This window comes from Octopus bimaculoides, chromosome 26 (assembly GCF_046866305.1).
Source record: "Octopus bimaculoides isolate indiv1 chromosome 26, ASM4686630v1, whole genome shotgun sequence".
NCBI classification, from domain to species: Eukaryota; Metazoa; Mollusca; class Cephalopoda; order Octopoda; family Octopodidae; genus Octopus; species Octopus bimaculoides.
In genome coordinates, this window is record NC_142953.1 from 20,205,466 (window position 1) to 20,224,567 (window position 19,102).

General features: G+C 37.7%; 1 protein-coding gene across 3 annotated transcripts in view; it reads left to right on the top strand.

Moving 5' to 3' along the window:
- The window catches only part of LOC106871628 (uncharacterized), a 171,033-nt gene that overhangs the window by 130,039 nt on the left and 21,892 nt on the right, over positions 1 to 19,102 (top strand). For all 3 annotated transcript variants that reach the window (XM_089343009.1, XM_089343010.1, XM_089343008.1), the window contains exon 5: positions 268 to 320. In XM_089343009.1, coding sequence (XP_089199135.1) covers positions 268 to 320 — 53 coding nt within the window. The remainder of the gene's footprint in view (positions 1 to 267; positions 321 to 19,102) is intronic.

The following is a 19,102-nucleotide window of genomic DNA, read 5'->3' on the forward strand; positions in this document are numbered from 1 at the left end:
AAATAGACTTAGTTTCAGTTTATTGAAATTTAAAAAAGCAACTTAGGTTATTATTAAGCTGGTTTAGAGAGCATAAGTTAACATGAAATTTTGATGGCAAGTTTTCATCTAGATCACTTAATAAAAGGAAGATTGTATCATTAGAACCAATTTTCCTTGGTCACCAGTGGGTTTCTTCTATTAGTTATTTCAAAGAAAACGTGACTTATTTGATCGAAGATTAATTCCTTGTTTATTATTATTTTTTTTTTTGTATTTTTGTTATAGGAGGCCAAGGCTACCTACAGCTCCCTCTAGTGGCAGTGGGCGTGACCGAAGAGGTAATGTTACTCTGGTTGTTTTCACTTATTTGCTTGCTATGGGGTCAGAAGAATGATTGTGAAGCTGTAAATACACTAAGTAATAATGGGGAGAGTAATGATAATAATAATAATAGAGAGTAATCATTCTGATAGTAAGGACAGTAATGAAGGAGAAAGTAATGATAGTAAAGGAAAGAGTAAGGATAATAATGGGGAAGAGGGGAATGATAATAGAAATGATAGTGATGGTGGCGAAAGCAGTAAAATGAGAAAGACTTAAGGCTCAGTAAATTTCACCTTTGTTGTGTCTATAACTGGTTTTCAGTTAGGGTCCTCCATATGGCAATAAACTGGTTATATCTCTACAATACACAAAATATTAATTTTTTTATAGAATTCCTAATATTTAATTATAAAAATGTAATGGGGTTTTTTTAAACACAGAATGGCTATGAGGGTCCATCTGAGTGAAATAGGAATCCAAGGGATCTATCGGCAAAAAATGGTTGAGAATCACTGAACCACAACTTAGGGAGAGCCTTCAATCTTACAACATCTTGTTGCTTTCTTCTATGTCTTGTGAACTTTGTAAAAAAAAAAAAAAAAAAAAGCCCCAAAATAAACCCTATTGACCAACAGAGCTATACAGTGTTTAAAGCTGTTTGGTCATGTAAGGGTTTATATCCTGCACTAGGGGTTCGCCTGTCCTTCAGCAAGACACTCAATTCTACAGAAGTATCATGCTTCGTTGAGAATTGTTCTGGTATTGTTTAGATACTAGCAAATATGTTTTTTTTTAATGAATATTTATAATTTATGATAGAACAATGTCCATATTGCCATTCAACATTTGGAAAGTCTGTGTGTTTGGCCCATTCTCTGACTTCTGCTTTCAAACGGGTTATATGTTTATCCATTTAGCATTTAAACTGGCCATATCTGGCTCAAGTGATCTACTTGTTTGATGGCCCTGTCCAGCCTCTCAAACCTACCCTAATTAAACAATTACATGATTGAAATCTCAGAGCTATGAGATAATGCAGGATTAATTCAAAAATAATGTGAATAAATAATTTTTGCATTTGGTAGAGTAAATTGATTGGTAAAGAGCTGAGGGGTTTCATCTAACATTACTTGAGACGCTCATCTTCTCCTTTGCGGTATTGGAGTACTACTTCATATAACTGGCTCTCTGTCAGCTTCAGTGATGAGGGTTCAAGTTGATCTGATCAACAGAATAGCCTGCTTGTGAAATTAATATGCAAGTGGCTGAGCACTCCACAGACGTGTGTACTTTTAATGTACTTCTTGGGAAGATTCAGTGTGATACAGAATGTGACAAGGCTGACCCCTTTTGAATTACAGGTACAATTCATTTTTGCCAGCTGAGCAATGTGATCCAAAGTGTTTTGCTCAAGGACACAATGTGTTGCCAAGGATTGAACTCATGACTGAGCTGAATACTGTTATCTCTAAGCCACGTGCCTTCACTACTCCATTAGAGTTGGAGTGAAGTTTTTCTTTATAAGTTACTGAGCTATGCTCATCATGCAACCTGAGTGGAGGTCATTTATGTAGTATTCAAAACATGGAAAGTGACTTGAAAGCAGTCTGAGTATTACTGAGCTTAGATGCCAAAAAAGGAAATGTCGTCCTTTATTCTTTTAGCATTCAGATTATTCTATCAATCGTGAATCTTATTCACATTTTGAATTAGTCCTGCATTGTCTCATGGCTCTGGGAATCTGATGTTGTGATTGTTTATTTTTAAAATGACATTGTAGGGTAGGTGTGAGAGTTCAAATCTGTCCTGTTTGCCCATCAAACGTAAAATATCTGAGTTGGATATGACTGGATTAAACACATGTCTCTGACATAACCATGAAGCTTAAACGTTTTCAGGCAGAGATATTAGAATTTATGATATCCATGTCTTTCCTACATGGCATTAGCAAGATTTAATGATGTGACATGTTGTCGAATGGCAAATCAGACCAAAGCTGAAATTCTGATTACTCTGTCAAACATTGTTTAATTTTAGAGGAGCATTTTAGGGGATGGTTGAGAGTCCAGATTTGGCCAGTTTCAACATAAAACGAGTAGAATATTTGTGCCTGATCTGGCCTGATCTGGCCTGTTTAAATGCTAAAGGGTTAGAGATAGTGTTTGAGCAGTAGTTCATTTAGAGATGTAAATTGAGCCATGGAAACAATTTACATTATTTACATTTGACAGATGTTTGTCCTCATCTTGTTTGTTGTTAACACAATGTTTCGGTTGATATACCCTCCAGCCTTCATCAGGTATCTTGGGAAATTTCAAACCTGGGTTCTCATTTCGAAGGTATTTTTCAATGTTATTATTATTCAGGTAATTGCCTGGAATCGAACTTGGAATCTTGGGGTTAGTAGCCCATGCTCTTAACCACTATGCCATATGCGAGTTTTTACAAAGATTCAGAGTTCGATTCCAGCTAGTGACCTAAATAATAATAATAATAATAATAATAATAATAATCATAATAATAATAATATCGAAAAATACCTTAGGAATGAGAACTCAGGTTCGAAATTCCCCCAAGACACCTGATGAAGGTTGGAGGGTATATTAGCCGAAACGTGTTAACAACAAACAAGATGAGGACAAATATCCATCAAATATAAATAATGTAAATAATTCCTCATCTCTAAAATATAGAACTGGAAACAGTTTAGTAATAAAATAAATATTGTATTTTAGAAGTGATTTGGTATTCAGAACAGAAACTAAACAGGGACAGGATTGTTGTGTGTATTTATGGGGAAAAATGGGGTTGGTTTAAAATTTATTGTATAAAACCATTTTGTTTGTATTTAATGGCTTTTGTTTTGATTCTTTTCAAAGTGTGTGTACTAATGTTTGTTTTTGTTTTCTGTTTAGTTTGTTTGTGTGTTTATTAGTGTGCATCCTCATCATTTTAACGTCCACTTATCCATGTTTGCATGGGTTGGATGCAGTTTATTGAGGCAGGCATTCTACAGCCAGATGCCCCCTCCTCTTGCTAGTCCTTTCCCCTTTTCCAAGTAAAATAATATCTCCCCCTTGGCCAGACATGTTATTACAGACTGTTAGAAATGAATGACATTCGTTTACAGAAGTCCCACAATGTCAAGACAAGTCACACACATGATGAGCCTCTACCGGTCACTTTCCATCTATTAAATCCATTGACGAGGCTTTGGTTGCCCAGGGCTGTAGTAGATGCTTACTCAAGGTGCCATGCAGTGGGACTGAACCTGAAACCATGTGGTTGGGAAGCAGAATTGTTTAGTACATGGCTATACTTTCATCAAGGGATGTACACATGTGTGTGTGTGTGTGTGTGTGTGTGCACATATAGGCATTGCTGTGTGGTTCCGTTCACTTCCCAACCATGAGATTTCAGGTTCGGTCCCTCTGTGTAGCATGTTAGGCAAGTGTTTTCTACTACAGCTCTGAGCTGACCAAATCCTTGTGAGTAGAGTTGGTAGGAGGAAACTGAAGTGAAGCCCATATGTGTATACATGCACATGAGAGTGCATGTGTGTGTTTATTTTAATTTGTCTTCTCTTAGGGCAGTGGTGCACTTGGCACTACTTCTTTCAACATTAAAGAGACCCCTTATTTGAAAAGCAGGCAAGGGTTAGTGACAGGAAGGGCATCCTGCTGTAAAACAAAGCCTCATTTAATATATTCCTCTAACCCATGCTGGCACTGGAAAATGAACGTAGAAAGGAATGAATATGTATTTGTGTTTCTGTAAGGGATGGGTGTGTATGCATTAAAAAGGACAACGAGAGAGCAGACATCCCTAAAAATAATTATGCTATTGGATATTGAGTGCTTTTCAAATACTTGCTCTGAGTTTTTTAATCTCAGGTGATTGAACTATTTGTGTGTTCAGTTATAGAAAAAAAAAAACAAGTTTACGTTAATCTGAGTACAGATTTATTATTCTTGAACAAGAATATCGTTGACAGTAACTTTGAAGTTTCGGCAGTCCAACAATTGCTTAACTGGCCAAAACTTCAAAGTCACTGTCAATAATATTCTTGTATAAAAGTAATAAATTAATACACGTGTATGTATGTGTGTGTGTGTGTGTGTGTGTGTATGTGTATATATATATATATATATATATATATATATATATATATATATATATACACACACACATACGTGTGTGTGTATGTTTGAGTATGCATGTATATGTGAGCATACGTGTGTGTGTGTGTGTACTTATATTCTTTAATGCATTTGTATTTCTGCTCCATATTTCCTGAACTAGGTCACCCCCTCCCAATTTAATATTTTAACCTTTATTTTGCTTGAGTTTGGATATTTTTGCATTTTGTTGTAACCATTTCAGTACTACAACTACAACTACTACTACTACCAATACAATTGCCTCCACTACAAATGTCTGTCTGTTCCTCTCCCCAAGGTCTCCATGGCAATAAGCTAGGACAAAATGCTATTACTCCTATTTCTACTGCCACCCCAAGATTTGTACTGTTACCATCACTGCCACTACTATCACCTGTGTTATCGCCAGCAGCACCACCACCTATACTACAACTTGTACTGATCAGCTGGGGGTTCAGGGTTACTTCAAAGTTAAGGATCTGTTGAGGGTCGTATGGATAAAAAACCAGCCGTGGGTTGCTTGCTTCAAAGCTAAGTATCTGTTGAGGGCCTCATTAATCAAAAACCAGCTGTGGGTTGCTTGCTTCAAAGCTTAGGATCAGCTGTGGGTTTTGCAACTCAAAGCTGAAGGTCAGTCAGTGACTTATCATTTCTTCTGATTCATGGTCCTTGGTGTAAGAGGAGATGAATGGGAGGACTGGAAGTTCTCTAGTAAAGGAAATGGAATACGGTATGATGCTTCTAACAACAATGATGAGGATGCTGTACCCTGACTTCACCCCATCTCTCTCTCTTTCCAACTGAATAAGTCATGTATTCATCTGTTCCTGTCCCCTGAATCCTACTTCTGCATCTTTCAACACCAAACCCTCACTTAGTTGATGTGGGGGTGGAGTCTTGTTTTGCTGGTGTCACATAAAAAGTACTCAGTCTGGACAATAAAGTGGTTGGCATCAGGAAGAGCATCCATCCATAGAAACCATGCCAAAGCAGACACTGCAGCTTAGCATAACCCTGTCGGCCCATCCAACTTGTGTCAGCATGGAAAGCAGACGTTAAATGATGAGTGACTGTCCCCTTAATCCCTTATTTGAACTGATAAAATAGCTATGTCCTGGAAATTGAGAGGTTTGAACTCTAGTTCAATACATTACCTACCAGACCAAACTATTTTAGATCCATTGTCTCAACCACTGACTATAAGACGATTCTATTTTCATGTCGTTGATAATTGCTCTCCTTGCTCACTCTCATGCCATCGTTTTCAAATGTTCTGGATTACTGTTATGTCACCTAAAAGACAGACACCATTGTTCTGTGTTACTGAGTGCAGTCGGGTGCATCTGCATGTCAAAGCATGCAGTTTGCTGCAAATGAAGAGATTGTGTTTTTAGTCATATCAACAACTTGTTAACATTGTGCGTGCATATATACGTATGACTGGATGTGAAGTGATGTGATGTGGATGTACAATCCAGAGGAAATGGACTCAATACATGAAGTAGTTTATTCCTTTACCGAAATCTGAGGCTTTGCTCCATCACTACTCATGTTTTCTTTCAATGAAAGAATCCTTACAACAGCTAAGAGCAACATCACAATAACAGGGATTGTTAGATAGGAATGAATTGAAAGCCTGAGCTGTGAATGTGCGTGTGTGAGTATGCATGTCTGTGTGTATTTTTTCTCATACGCACACACTTGCCCTCACATACACACACATACATCTATTATATATACACCATATTTTAATGTGTATAACGAACCCCCTAATTTTTGGGGCTTAAAATTTGGAAAAAAGGTTTTGTAAGGAATTATAATACTGTCCGTGTATAAGAAACTCCGATAATTTTTTAACCTAACTTATGACAAAAATGGGTTCCTTATATACATACATATATATACATACATATATATATACATACATATATATACATACATATAATATATAGACATATAGATATATATACATATAGATATATATACATATAGATATATACATATAGATATATACACATCATCATCATCATCATCATCATCATTTAATGTCCGTTTTCCATGCTAACATGGGTTGGACGATTTGACTGAGAACTGGTGAAACCAGATGGCTACACCAGGCTCCAATCTGATTTGGCAAAGTTTCTACAGCTGGATGCCCTTCCTAACGCCAACCACTCAGAGAGTGTAGTGGGTGCTTTTACGTGCCACCGGCACGAAGGCCAGTCAGGCGGTACTGGCAACGTCCACGCTCAAAATGGTGTATTTTATGTGCCACCCGCACAAGAGCCAGTACAGGGGCAACGATCTCTATCAAAAGTCCTTACACATGCCGCGGGCACAGGTGCCATCACGATTTCGCTTTCACTTGCTCCAATAAGTCTTTGCAAGCTGAGTTTCGTATCCAATGAAGGAGACGACGTTGGCACGGGCGCCAGTCGTCGAATTTAACTCGATTTCGATTTCACTTGCCTCAACAGGTCTTCGCAAGTGGAGTTTAGTGTCCAATGAAGGAAAGGTACGCATAAGTGGACTGGCTGAGGCCTTAGATTTAGGTCTTACTTGGCTTGCCGGGTCTTCTCATGCACATAGATATATACACATATATACATATAGATATATACACACACACACATATATATATATATAGATAGATACACACACACACATACACACACACACACACACACACACACACACACACATAAACATATAGGAAAATTCTTTTACATTTTGAGGCTACGCTCTTCAACAGAAAGGAATAAGAGGAAATAAATAGACAGAGGTTGAAAAAAAATATGTAGAATAAGTGGTCCAACATGGCAAATATGTACATACGTACATATGAGGGTATGCTGTAAAGTTCCTGGCGTTGGGTAAAAGAGAATATAGGAGTATCAGTTAATTATGATTTAATCATCATATTCACACATATTCTCAGATTCACATACTTATTGCAGTGGTCCTTCAGTTTTTCTAAGGCCTGTGAAAGAACGCAGAAGGTTGGGTCTCCAACCAGGCCTCTTGCAATACACTTAAAGCCAGGAACTTTTCAGCACTCTGTTATACACACATATATACATAGATAAGACAGTAGGGTGTGATCTGAGGGATATTTTTGTTTCCATTTCTACCAGTTCTAGCTATCATGTAGAGGTATTACACATTGGGTAAAAGAAAATACAGGTAGATGAGCTAATTATGATTTCATTCAACATTGAACCGTTAGGAGGAGATGACAAATGACTGAGGTATCTAACAGTTATTTCTTATGACAAATTAAATTTTCTGATCAATCATAACCAAATTCCTTCTCATTGAGCCACAGATTTCGAAAATCAAATATGTTTTTCTTCAGGATATACCATTTCAGCGACAAATTTACAAACATACACTCCCATTTATATAGAGATCTTTCTGATGCCCGGTTGAGTAGGAGGGCAGAATGGTGACCAAGGAAGCTGTGGGCACAAACCTGGGTGAATCTGACTGCAGGAGCAGATCTTGGTGGAAGTAAAAGAAAAAATATATGATATATAAATCAATTTAAATAACTTCTATTTTGCCTGCTTTTAGTGTTGTCTTTGTGGCCATGTGGGTAATTGCACACGCTGTATTACACATCCTGAGCAAGGTTCAATCCCTTCCAGGAGCACTATCCTTGGTGTTTATAAAAATTTGAAATTTTAAAAAATAAAATATTTACTCCCCACACTCCACTGCTCTTGTAATTCCTTGGGAGAGTTACAGATTGAAACCCTCTCCCAGTGCATTAAATCCCTACTTACTAATCAATGTCCTTTACCTACAAAGGCATCTAAACAGGTCCCCAATTTGGGATTAATTACTGAGCTACAGCTGTGATAAGATAGTTTTTGTTTTTCATCTATAGTTGTGATAGATTTAAATATCTCTTAATTGACTACATTAATGTTGGGTGTCTTGGTGGTCTTGTGGGTAGAGACGTTAGACAGCCACATTGAACATCCTGGGCTAGGTTCAATCCTACCCAGGGCCCGCATTAAGGGGTCTTACTAAAATTTTTCATTTTTTTAATTATCTCTAGAGATAAAAAATGAAAATGTTTAATAAGACCCCCTTTAATTCCTGGCAGAGATTAGAAACTTTTGCTTGTGTCTTGTTACTACTTTTAAACACCCTTACCTACTGGCCCACCAAAGCAGTAACAGTTTTTTGAGAAAATTAAGATACTTAAATTTACTTCAAATATTTTTTAATACTATAAATATATGAGGGAGATCTGGTTTCTATGTGAAGGCTGCCTTGTGGCCCCTTCTTTGCACACATACACACAATATTTTTGGTGAGTGAAATTTGGTTGCTTAATTTAATGTCTTTTGTAATTTCTGGCAGAGATTTGAAACCTCCACTTCTAAACATCCACCAAGGCAACAACAATTCTACTGTGAAAATGAAGATATTTAAATTTATTTCAATTACTGGGCTTACTACAAAGAGTTGAATGAGATTTGGTTACTATGTCAAGGCTGTTTTATGACTCCCTTCTTCACACACAATCTTTTTGTTGATGAAAATTTGGTTGCTTAACTAAAAATATTTAATAAGACATCTTGTAATTTCTGGCAGAGATTTGAAACCTCCACTAGAGTACTTCGTTATTATTTATAAATACCCTTACCTATTGGGCCATCAAAGCAATAACAATTTTTATAAGAAAATTAAGATATTTAAATTTCAATTATTGGGTTTACTATAAAGATTTGGAGAAAATTTGGTTACTATGTCAAAGCTGCTTTGTGACCCCTTCTTCACACAGACAATCTTTTTGCTGAGGGAAATTTGTTTGCGTAAATGAAAATGTTATCTAATAACAACCTTTGTAATTCCTGGGAGAGATTTGAAACCTCCACTTGTTATATTACCACTTTGCAACACTCATATCTACTGAGCTACCAAATCATCAATAATTTTAATAAAATCAAGATATCTAAATTTATTTCAATTAATGGAATTACCATAAAGATATGATGGCAATTTGATTACTCTGTGAAGGCTGCCTTGTGGCCACTTCTTCACACACAATCTTTTTGTTCAGGGTAATTTGGTTGCTTAAATGAAAATATTTAATGAGACCCCATGTAATTCCTGGCAGAGACCTGAAACTCTACTGATGTGTTCAGTTACTACTTCTAAGCACACTTACATACTGGACAATCAAAGAAGTAACAACTTTAAAGAGATAATTACAATATTTAAATTTATTTCAATTATTGGGTTTACTATAAAAATTTTGAGGGAGATTTGGTTACTATATCAAGGCTGCTTTGTAGCCCCTTCTTCACACATAGACACACACTAACACACAATCATTTTGTTGAGGGAAAACTGGTTGCTTAAAAAAATATTTAATAAGGTCCCTTGTAATTCCTGGCAGAAATTTGAAGCTTCCACTTCTGATCACCCTTACCTACTGGGTCATGAAAGCAGCAACATCTTAATGAGAAAATTAAGATATTGAAGTTTATTTCAATCATTAGGCTTACTATAAAGATTTGAAGGAAATTTGGTTATTATGTGAAGGCTGCTTTGTGACCCCTTATTCACACACACACACACACGCATGCATGCACAATCATTTTGTTAAGGGAAATTATATGGTTGCTTAAATAAATATATATATATATATATATATACAATTGCAGCACGGAGGGTGCTTGTAGGCCATTTGAGGGCACACGGGGACCGTTAGATTCACTTCAGCATTTAAATTGCAGCACAGAATTTTGTCAGTGAACAAACAGGTCACGGTCTCAAAGTGACGAAAATATTATGGCAAACTAAATTTAAATGCTGAAGAATCTAACGGTTTTTGTGTGTTTTTGAATGGCTTATAGACACCTTCCATGCTGCAATTGTTTATCATGATATATTATTATAGTTATTATTGTGTGTGTGTGTATATCGAAATCGAACCGAATCCGACAACTGGCACCCATGCCAACCTCTCCTTTATTGGACACTAAACTCTACTTGCGAAGACCTGTTGGGGCAAATGAAATCGTAATTGAACCATACTCGATGACTGGCACCGCGCCAGTGGAGCACTAACAGCACTGTCTGAGCGTGTTCATTGCCAGAGCAGCTGTCTGGCTTCCGAGCATAATCGTTACCAGCATTGCCTTCTAGCACATGTGCTGGTGGCACATTAGAAAATCATTCAAGCGAGATCATTGCCAGTGCTGCTGGACTGGCTCCCATGCAAGTGGCACGTAAAGAACACCTTTTTGAGCGTGGCCGTTCGCCAGTACCGTGTGACTGGCCCTCGGGCCGGTGGCACGTAAAAGCACCCACTACACTCTCGGAGTGGTTGGCGTTAGGAAGGGCATCCAGCTGTAGAAACTCTGCCAGATCAGATTGGAGCCTGGTGCAGCCTTCTGGCTTGCCAGTCCTCAGTCAAATCGTCCAACCCATGCTAGCATGGAAAGCGGACGTTAAACGATGATGATATATATATATATATATATATATATATATATATATATATATATATATATATATATATATATATAATATGATATAATATAATATAATATATACACACAGGATTGGCCAAAAGTCACCTGACAGTAAATCAAAACCATTTAATTACAAGATCTATTATTTGCTTAGCAACTGAATGAATTTCTTAAAAGCATCTAAATATGGAACATCATGAAAATTGGTTCAAACTGAAGTCCTTGAGCAACACCATTTTTCCAAATGAATAAATAAAATTGAAGATTAAGTATTTATGGACTTTTGAATTACTGTCGGGTGACTTTTGGCCATCCCTCTACACACACACACACACACACACACACACACACACACACACACACACAAGAAGGGTAAAGGAAAGAAAGTTTGAAAATGCACTTGGACTCTTTTAGAAGATTTGCTAACATTTACCATCTCGTTACTTTTGACAATCAGGAAATTGTGAAACTGGTTAAATAAACGTAAATAAACAATTTAAAAGACTCCAAGTGGAATATCTATCTATTGATAGATGCATGGATGATGCGTATGTGTTGTAGATACTGTGCATATAGTCTTGTTTTTCTATTTTTGCAATATCTGGAAATATTTTTTATATGTGCACTTTTAGAGTACCCCTGTGTAATTTTAGGGTACTTCTGTATATAGTGAGGTACTTGTTGCACGTGATTGTGTATGCATGTAGATATTCTGGTTGTTGCATCTTAAGACTGCTGTCCTTTTTGATACCAACCCATGTTACATTTTATACTTCCCCCTTGCACACACCATAACATAACGATGTATAGAAGGAAGTAGTTTAATTAAATTTGGTTTCAATTAAGTGTTGAGGATATATAGCCAGGCGGTACTAATTACAGTCAAGTGCTGGGGTTGATGTCATTATCGTCAAACTCCTTCCCCTGAAGTTGCTTTCCTTGCGTCAAAATTTAAAGTTGTCCCCTCCTCTCAAAATTGCTGCTGTTTATTGAGCTGACAGAATCGTTAGCACGCTGGACGAAGCGCTTAGCAGTATTTCGCCTGTTGCTACGTTCTGAGTTCAAATTCCGCCTAGGTCGACTTTACCTTTCATCCTTTCGGGGTTGAAAATAATTGTAGGTAATCTTCAAGTTGAGAGAGGTAAAAAAAGTAAATAAAAATACAAGGGAAATAACTTAACGTCTTACTAGTATTATCCGTACTACTCTGAAATGTGTTTTTTTTTTTTTTAAAGCTGTTTATAAATAAACCACACGCGTGTCTTTTTTTTAACAAGTCCGCATGGTACTAAACAATCGACGCAGGTAAACTTATTCCTAATAAGCCGACGGCGTGCACACCATTCCAACATTTTGTGTCTTGAGCTGCTTCATAATTCACTAATATTCCAATATTCTTCTAATATTACTTGACGAGTGAGGATTTCATTTTGAGGAACAATAAGTTGTTGTGCAGCCGGTCTTCCACGAGGCATTTTCGATCTCTCAGCCAGTAATCTGATATTCAATCACGTGTGTGGTTTATTTATAAACAGCTAAAAAAAAAACAAAAAAAAAACACGTTTCAGAGTAGTACGGATACTAGTAAGACGTTAAGTTATTTCCCTTGTATCTTTTTATTTACTTTTTTTTTACCTCTCTCAACTTGAAGATTACCATAATTGTATACTGAGGTCAATGTAATTAACTGTCCCCTCCCTCCAAAATTTCAGGCCTTGTGCTTATAGTAGAAAGGATTATTATTATTATTATTATTATTATTATTATTATTATTATGTGTGTGTGTGGCAGAATCGTTAGTACGCCGGGCGAAATACTTAGCGGTATTTCGTCTGCCTGCATGTTCTGAGTTCAAATGTTGTCCGTCTTTACATTCTGAGTTAAAATTCCGCTGGAGTTGCTAAATTAAGGACCAGTTTAGCACTGGGGTCAGTGTAATCGACTATCCCCCCTCCCATAAATTTCAGGCTTTGTGCCTATAATAATGGAAAGGGGTTATGATGCTGTGTAACCACAATTCTCGTCCTTGGGTAGCAGCTGGTATTTCCCATTTGCTCACCCTCTAGAAAATATGAAAAATGTCTAATATTGCCTTGAAAGTTTGTCTTCGTTACATTTACCTAAATCCCAAAGAATCCCTCTCAACACATGACTATGACGCTCCCCCTCTATTCCTGCTCATGATCAGGGATGTATATATTGTCAGCCACCAAGGGACATGCTCAAGTGGTTACGGTCAAACAACCGACAAGCAAATCGGTGGTATTTAGCAGAATATTTGTGATAACGATATTTCTGCTTGAGCAACTCAGTGCTGAATTTTGTCTGAAGTGTAATGGAAAATAGGTCAGTTTCGGAACCTTAATGTCCAGGTCACAAAAGCAATGTTTGAAGGGAACAGTAGTCATTTCCTCTGATTTCTAGACAAGCAAATCGGAAATGAAATTTATTGACCTAAGACATAAAAATAGAAATTTCATTACAGTGTTATTATTGTAATGAAGTGACAAAATTCTTTTCTACTCTAGGCAGAAGGCCCGAAATTTTGGGGGAGGGGGCCAGTCGATTAGATCGACATCAGTACGCAACTGGTACTTAATTTTTTTGACCCCGAAAGAATGAAAGGCAAAGTCGACCTCAGCGGAATTTGAACTTGGAACGTAAGGACAGATGAAGCATCTTGCCCGGCGTGCTAACGTTTCTGCCAGCCCACAGCCTTGAAGTGACAAACGTACTTCGAGTGTAGTTAACTCTTAACGCTCTCCACTCTTGTTTTTCTTTTAGAGGAATTATGTTACTAGAATCATCGCTAGAGCATTTTTCTCTCACTATTTATTTTATTAACATGACCATTATATTTGTGTACATATTAACCCATTAGCACCCATGGTCCCTTTTTTTTTTTTTTTTTTTTAAGGACCAAAAGGTTAATCCCTCATATTTCTGCAACACCTATATTTTTCTGAGATATCTTAAGATATCTCAAGACTGGAGTATCTTTCAAATATTGTAATGATTTTTTTTTTTTAGATAAAGTTGTATAAAAAAGATAAATCACATAAAAAAAAATTGGGACGCTAATGGGTTAAACTGGAAGAGATGACACATAAAATGGAAAATGGTGCAGGTTCAAGTTTTGTTTGGGGTAGGGGTGTGAATTTGCAGAGAATTGAGGAGGAGGGTGAATAATTAATTTCTTTGTCTGAAGATGGCGTTGGGAAGGGGCGGATAGGATACGAGTTGTCTCCCCTACATAGACTCTCTCAGCGAGTCGAATCTATGGGGGAAAGGAGACCAACGAATGTGGCCATCACCCATGGTCATCGTTAAGTAATCTTTGTACAAGATGGTCAGATGAGATGTGTACAATATCTTCCATGGACAGTAGTTTCCTTTTTGTTCCTCTTAAACTTGTTAGTGTTTATGTTCATATGCGGGTCCCAGACCAAATCAGACCTCCAGTAGCTTGATAATTATTCTCTCAACCCAGCACAAGTTTACCCCCTTCTTACAATAAAAATGGGATAGAAACAATTACTTATGATCGAAGATATTCCGACCGTGACCCTCACTTCTGTTCTTTGTTGAGATATACATTAAGAATATTCCTTATCAACCTGTCATTTGAAATGTTAAGGTATGCTTTGAGGGAGATTTAACTATTTCTAACAGATGTCTGAAGGCACATGGCCCAGTGGTTAGAGCGTCAGGTTCTCAATCATGAGGTAGTGGTTTCAATTCCCGGACCGGGCTGTTATGTTCTTGAGCAAGACACTTTATTTTCACGTTGCTCCAGTTCTCTCAGCTGTAGAAATGAGTTGTGACGTCATTGGTGCCAATCTGTATCGGTCCTTTTGCCTTTCCCTTGGTTAACATTGGTGGCGTGGAGAGAGGAGGAAGGTATGCATGGGTGGCTGTTGGTCTTCCATAAATAACTTTGCCTGGACTTGGTCCTCGGAGGTGAACTTTCTAGGTGTAATCCCAGGGTCATTGATGACCCTTCAACAGATGGAAGAATCTTGTAGAGGTTTCTGGTCTCCTTCCCTCTCTCCGTCTTCCTCAACTTATTTCCTCTCCCTTTTTAACTTGCTGTTTCTAACCAAAGGGGCAGAAATGGCTGTGTGGTTAAGAAGCTCACTTTGCAACTATGCTGTTTCAGGTTCAGCCCCATTGCGCGGCAACTCGTGCAAGAGTTTTCTACTGTAGCTCCGGGTCGCCTAATGCCTTATATATATATATATATATATATATATATATATATATATATATATATATATATAACGGGTTTATGTTCACCAAATTTACTAATCGCAATCCACTGGCTCATTAATATATGACTTTTAGTCATATTTCCCTATTTTCATAGTGGGTGGTCCCACTAATGCCTCGTTTTAGCGACGCACACTAAACATATGCTCCTTTCATAGCCTGGGCAATCCCACTGTCCCAAAACATTAGAAAGAAGTTAAAAAAACATTTAAATATTTTGAGAGGAATTGCAATGTCAAATCCTGTGTTATTTTTATATCATTTTTTTTTACAATTGGACAATTGGGGTAGATTTTTTTCGTCGAAGCCCTTTTAAGGCAGCGCCCCAGCATGGCTGTATTTCAATGACAGAGACAAAGTATGAAAGACATTAAGATTATTTAAAATTAGTCGACAATCACTGCCTGATCCTCTCTCCCCCTCTTTCTCTGCAGTGAGCTTTAAAAGGCGTCTGCCGGTGCAAGGGAAGTAACTCCAATAGTTTTAGAGATGCTGAAAATTATACGAAGTACAATTTCGAAAAAAAGAAAAAATTAATTCGACTGTGAATGGTTTCTTTTATATTGTTTCCCGCCAGATGCCATTGTTGTTTCAAGTGGGAGGTGGTGTGTGGGGTCGGGATTTTAGCGTAGAAATCGTGATATATAATTAAGCTCTTAGTCGAACTCTTGGCTATACGATGTGTATATATGGATGTCTACACACAGATATTTTTTATGGGTATTCACCAGTGGATTGTGGTCATGCAATATTCTGTGCTTGGAACTTCTCGCAGACTTCTTGTTCCTCCATCTCTCAACTGACACCAAGTATACTTTCATTGCACTTGTAACAGTTAAATCGAAACATTTTCCCCTTAAAAGCCATCGTGAATAGCTTATCAGCTGAGCGATAAATGATCAGATCGCTGGTTTTCTAAAGTTTATAATACTTTGGGGCATGTGTCCAAGCTATTTGTGTTCTTAATAGCCTGGATCCATACTCCAAAGTTATTTCCCAAACATGGTCACAATCCTCTGATTAAAACCTGTAAAAGTTACCTTTGTACATACATTCATACGCAAGCCATGTGACGAATCTGTCGGGCAGTGTCAACTTTCGAAAGAAATAAACGTTTCTTTTGTTGGACATCAGTGGTGTAGAGAAGGGAGACAACTGTTAGTTTTCTCCCAAAATAAATAAAAACCTCGCTCCTAATCTGTTGAGCATCCACAGGTTAAGACCCGTGGCCAACTCCGATCGATGGAGACTCGAGCAGTATAAATATTTCTGTGAATTTGTCTACTGATATTTAAACTGGTCCCTCCAGAGTCGTAGTTCAGTTCCCATTGGAATCAATTGCACCTTTCATTGCGCATTTTACTCACAAACAATACGTACGAGGCTGAGTCAGAAAGTGATGCAATTTAAACAAAAAATTTCTATCTGCTTTTTGACTCAGTCTTGTATATTGATATTTTCTGGATGTGTAACACACACAGGTGCAGGAGAGGCCGTGTGCTGGCCAGGGGTTAGTTAACTTTTTTTGTTACCACCTCAGTAGTAAGATCAGGCTGGAGAAGAGGTATCTGTCACGAGACAGATTCATGAGAAGATGGAAGCCTGTGGCGAGGAAGCTGGGAGTGTTTGGCACCAGGTAAGTGGAAGCCAAAAACAAGGGAAAGAAAAAGCAAGGGGTCTACCCTGGTGGTCCAATGCCTATCCTTCAGGAAAGCCATTACAAATTGCGTCTGTAATGAGCAATACTTCAGTCAAACATTGTAAATAATTTTTATTATATATTTAAAATTGTAAATATTTAATCGATACAGCTACTTCACCCCTTTTATGTTTGTCTGTCCTTGTTCGTCCCCTCTTTGTAATGCCTTTATGGCAAATATTTATGAAATAAAGAAGCTTGCTTCACAACCACATGTATCCGGGCTCAGTCCCATTGCGTGGCACTTGGGCAAGTGTCTTCTACTCTAGCCTCAGGCCAACCAAAGCCTTGTGAGTGGGTTTGGTAGACAGAAATCGAAAGAAGCCCATTATATATATATCTGATGTGTCCCCCCCCCCCCATCACTTGACAATTGATGTCGGTAAGTTTACATCCCTGTAACTTGGCGGTTCAGCATAAAGAGAATGATAGAATAAGTACTAGGCTCACAAAGAATGTCCTGGGGTTGATTTGTTTGACTAAAAGGCAGTGCTCCAGCATGACCGCAGTCAAATGACAAACAAAAGAATATATATATGTGTGTGTGTGTGCAGGCATGTGTAATAAGTTTGGTTTGTAACCACATAGTCCCAGAGCCTTGTGAGTGGATTTGATAGGCGAAACTGAGAGAAGCCCATTGAGTGAGTGTGTGTGTGTCTTTACGTATGTGTTTGTGGCCGACCATTGCTTGACAACCGGTGTTGGTTTGTTTACATCCCTGTGACTTAGTCGTTTAGCAAAAAGAATACCAATAAAATAAGTACAGGGGTGAATTTGTTTGACTAAACACTTGAAGGCTGTTCCCCAGCATGGCCGCAGTCCAATAAGTGAAATAACTGTAAGTTAAAAGATATATAAATACACCCCTGGGTAAAATTGCATCTACTAAGGTAACCTGTGTAGATTCAATTTGCTTTCATCACCCATCAGGTTTTTGGGGACAATGAGATGGTGGGTATAAGTAGGCCCCCCCCCCCCTGCAACAAGCCTTACAGTATTTACTTTTTAAGTTTTCTCTCCTGATAAAATCATCTTTAATTATTTCATGCTTAACCCTTTAACATTTAAACCGGCCATATCCAGCGCAAGTCTTCTACTTGTTTTATGTCGAAACCATCCAGATTTGGTCTCTGATACCTACCTTACAATGTCATTCTGAAAATAAGTAATCACATCACCGAAATCTTAATGCTATGAGACAATGTATGATTAATTCAAAACAATGTGAATTAATCAGTATTAAATTTGACAGCCTAATCTGAATGTTAAACGGTTAAAACTAGGACAGCAAGCCGACAGAATCATTGGTACATTGGACAAAATGTTGCTAAGCATTTTATCCATCTTTCTATATTCACAGTTCAAATTACACCAAAGTTGACTTTGCCTTTCATTGTGTTGGGGAGGGGGTCAGTAAAATAAAGTAGCAGTCAGCCACTGGGGCTGATGTAATCAACCTGCCTCCTCCCACCAAGTTTCAGTCCTGGTGTCTTGAGTAAAAAGGATTATTTGATGCTTAAAACTGTTGTTGATTATTTTCTGTTGTGTTTTTTTTTTTTTTGAGAGTGGATTTGTATGTTTTTAATTGAATATGATTTTACTGTTATGGGTAATTAACTAATTAGTTTGTTTTTGGTTGTTAAAGGCATGTCTAACCCAATGTGGTTACTAACATTCAAATGATTTGCTTTTCATGTCCCCCAATCTGTGTTTTCTCTCCCTCCCCACATACTCCCCCCCACTGTCTTAGAGACAAATTGCTCGTCACAAACACACCAAATTATCTTCAATGGTTGCCTTTGCTTCTCACGTCTCTGTTATCAATGCTACAACAGTCTGTGTTTATGCAAGTCACACCATTAATGACCACCACCACCAGATTTTTCAATCCCATCAAATATAAACTGACCCTTTAAAAGAGACCAAGGTGTCAAACACGTACCAAACAAGGGCCCAGTCATTGCATATTAACCAAAGCATATCAACACCATCACAATCTTGAAGATCCCATATTAAAGGCTTAATCAATCTTTCTGCTTATTTTCTACTTCCCACTTAGCTAATTATTACAATAACTCCCTTCCAGCTACCCTCATCCATCCTCACATGATGTGGGGTAACCATCTGTCTTCCTCTGTAACAAGACACCTGCGTTTGTCTCTCTGTCATACTTT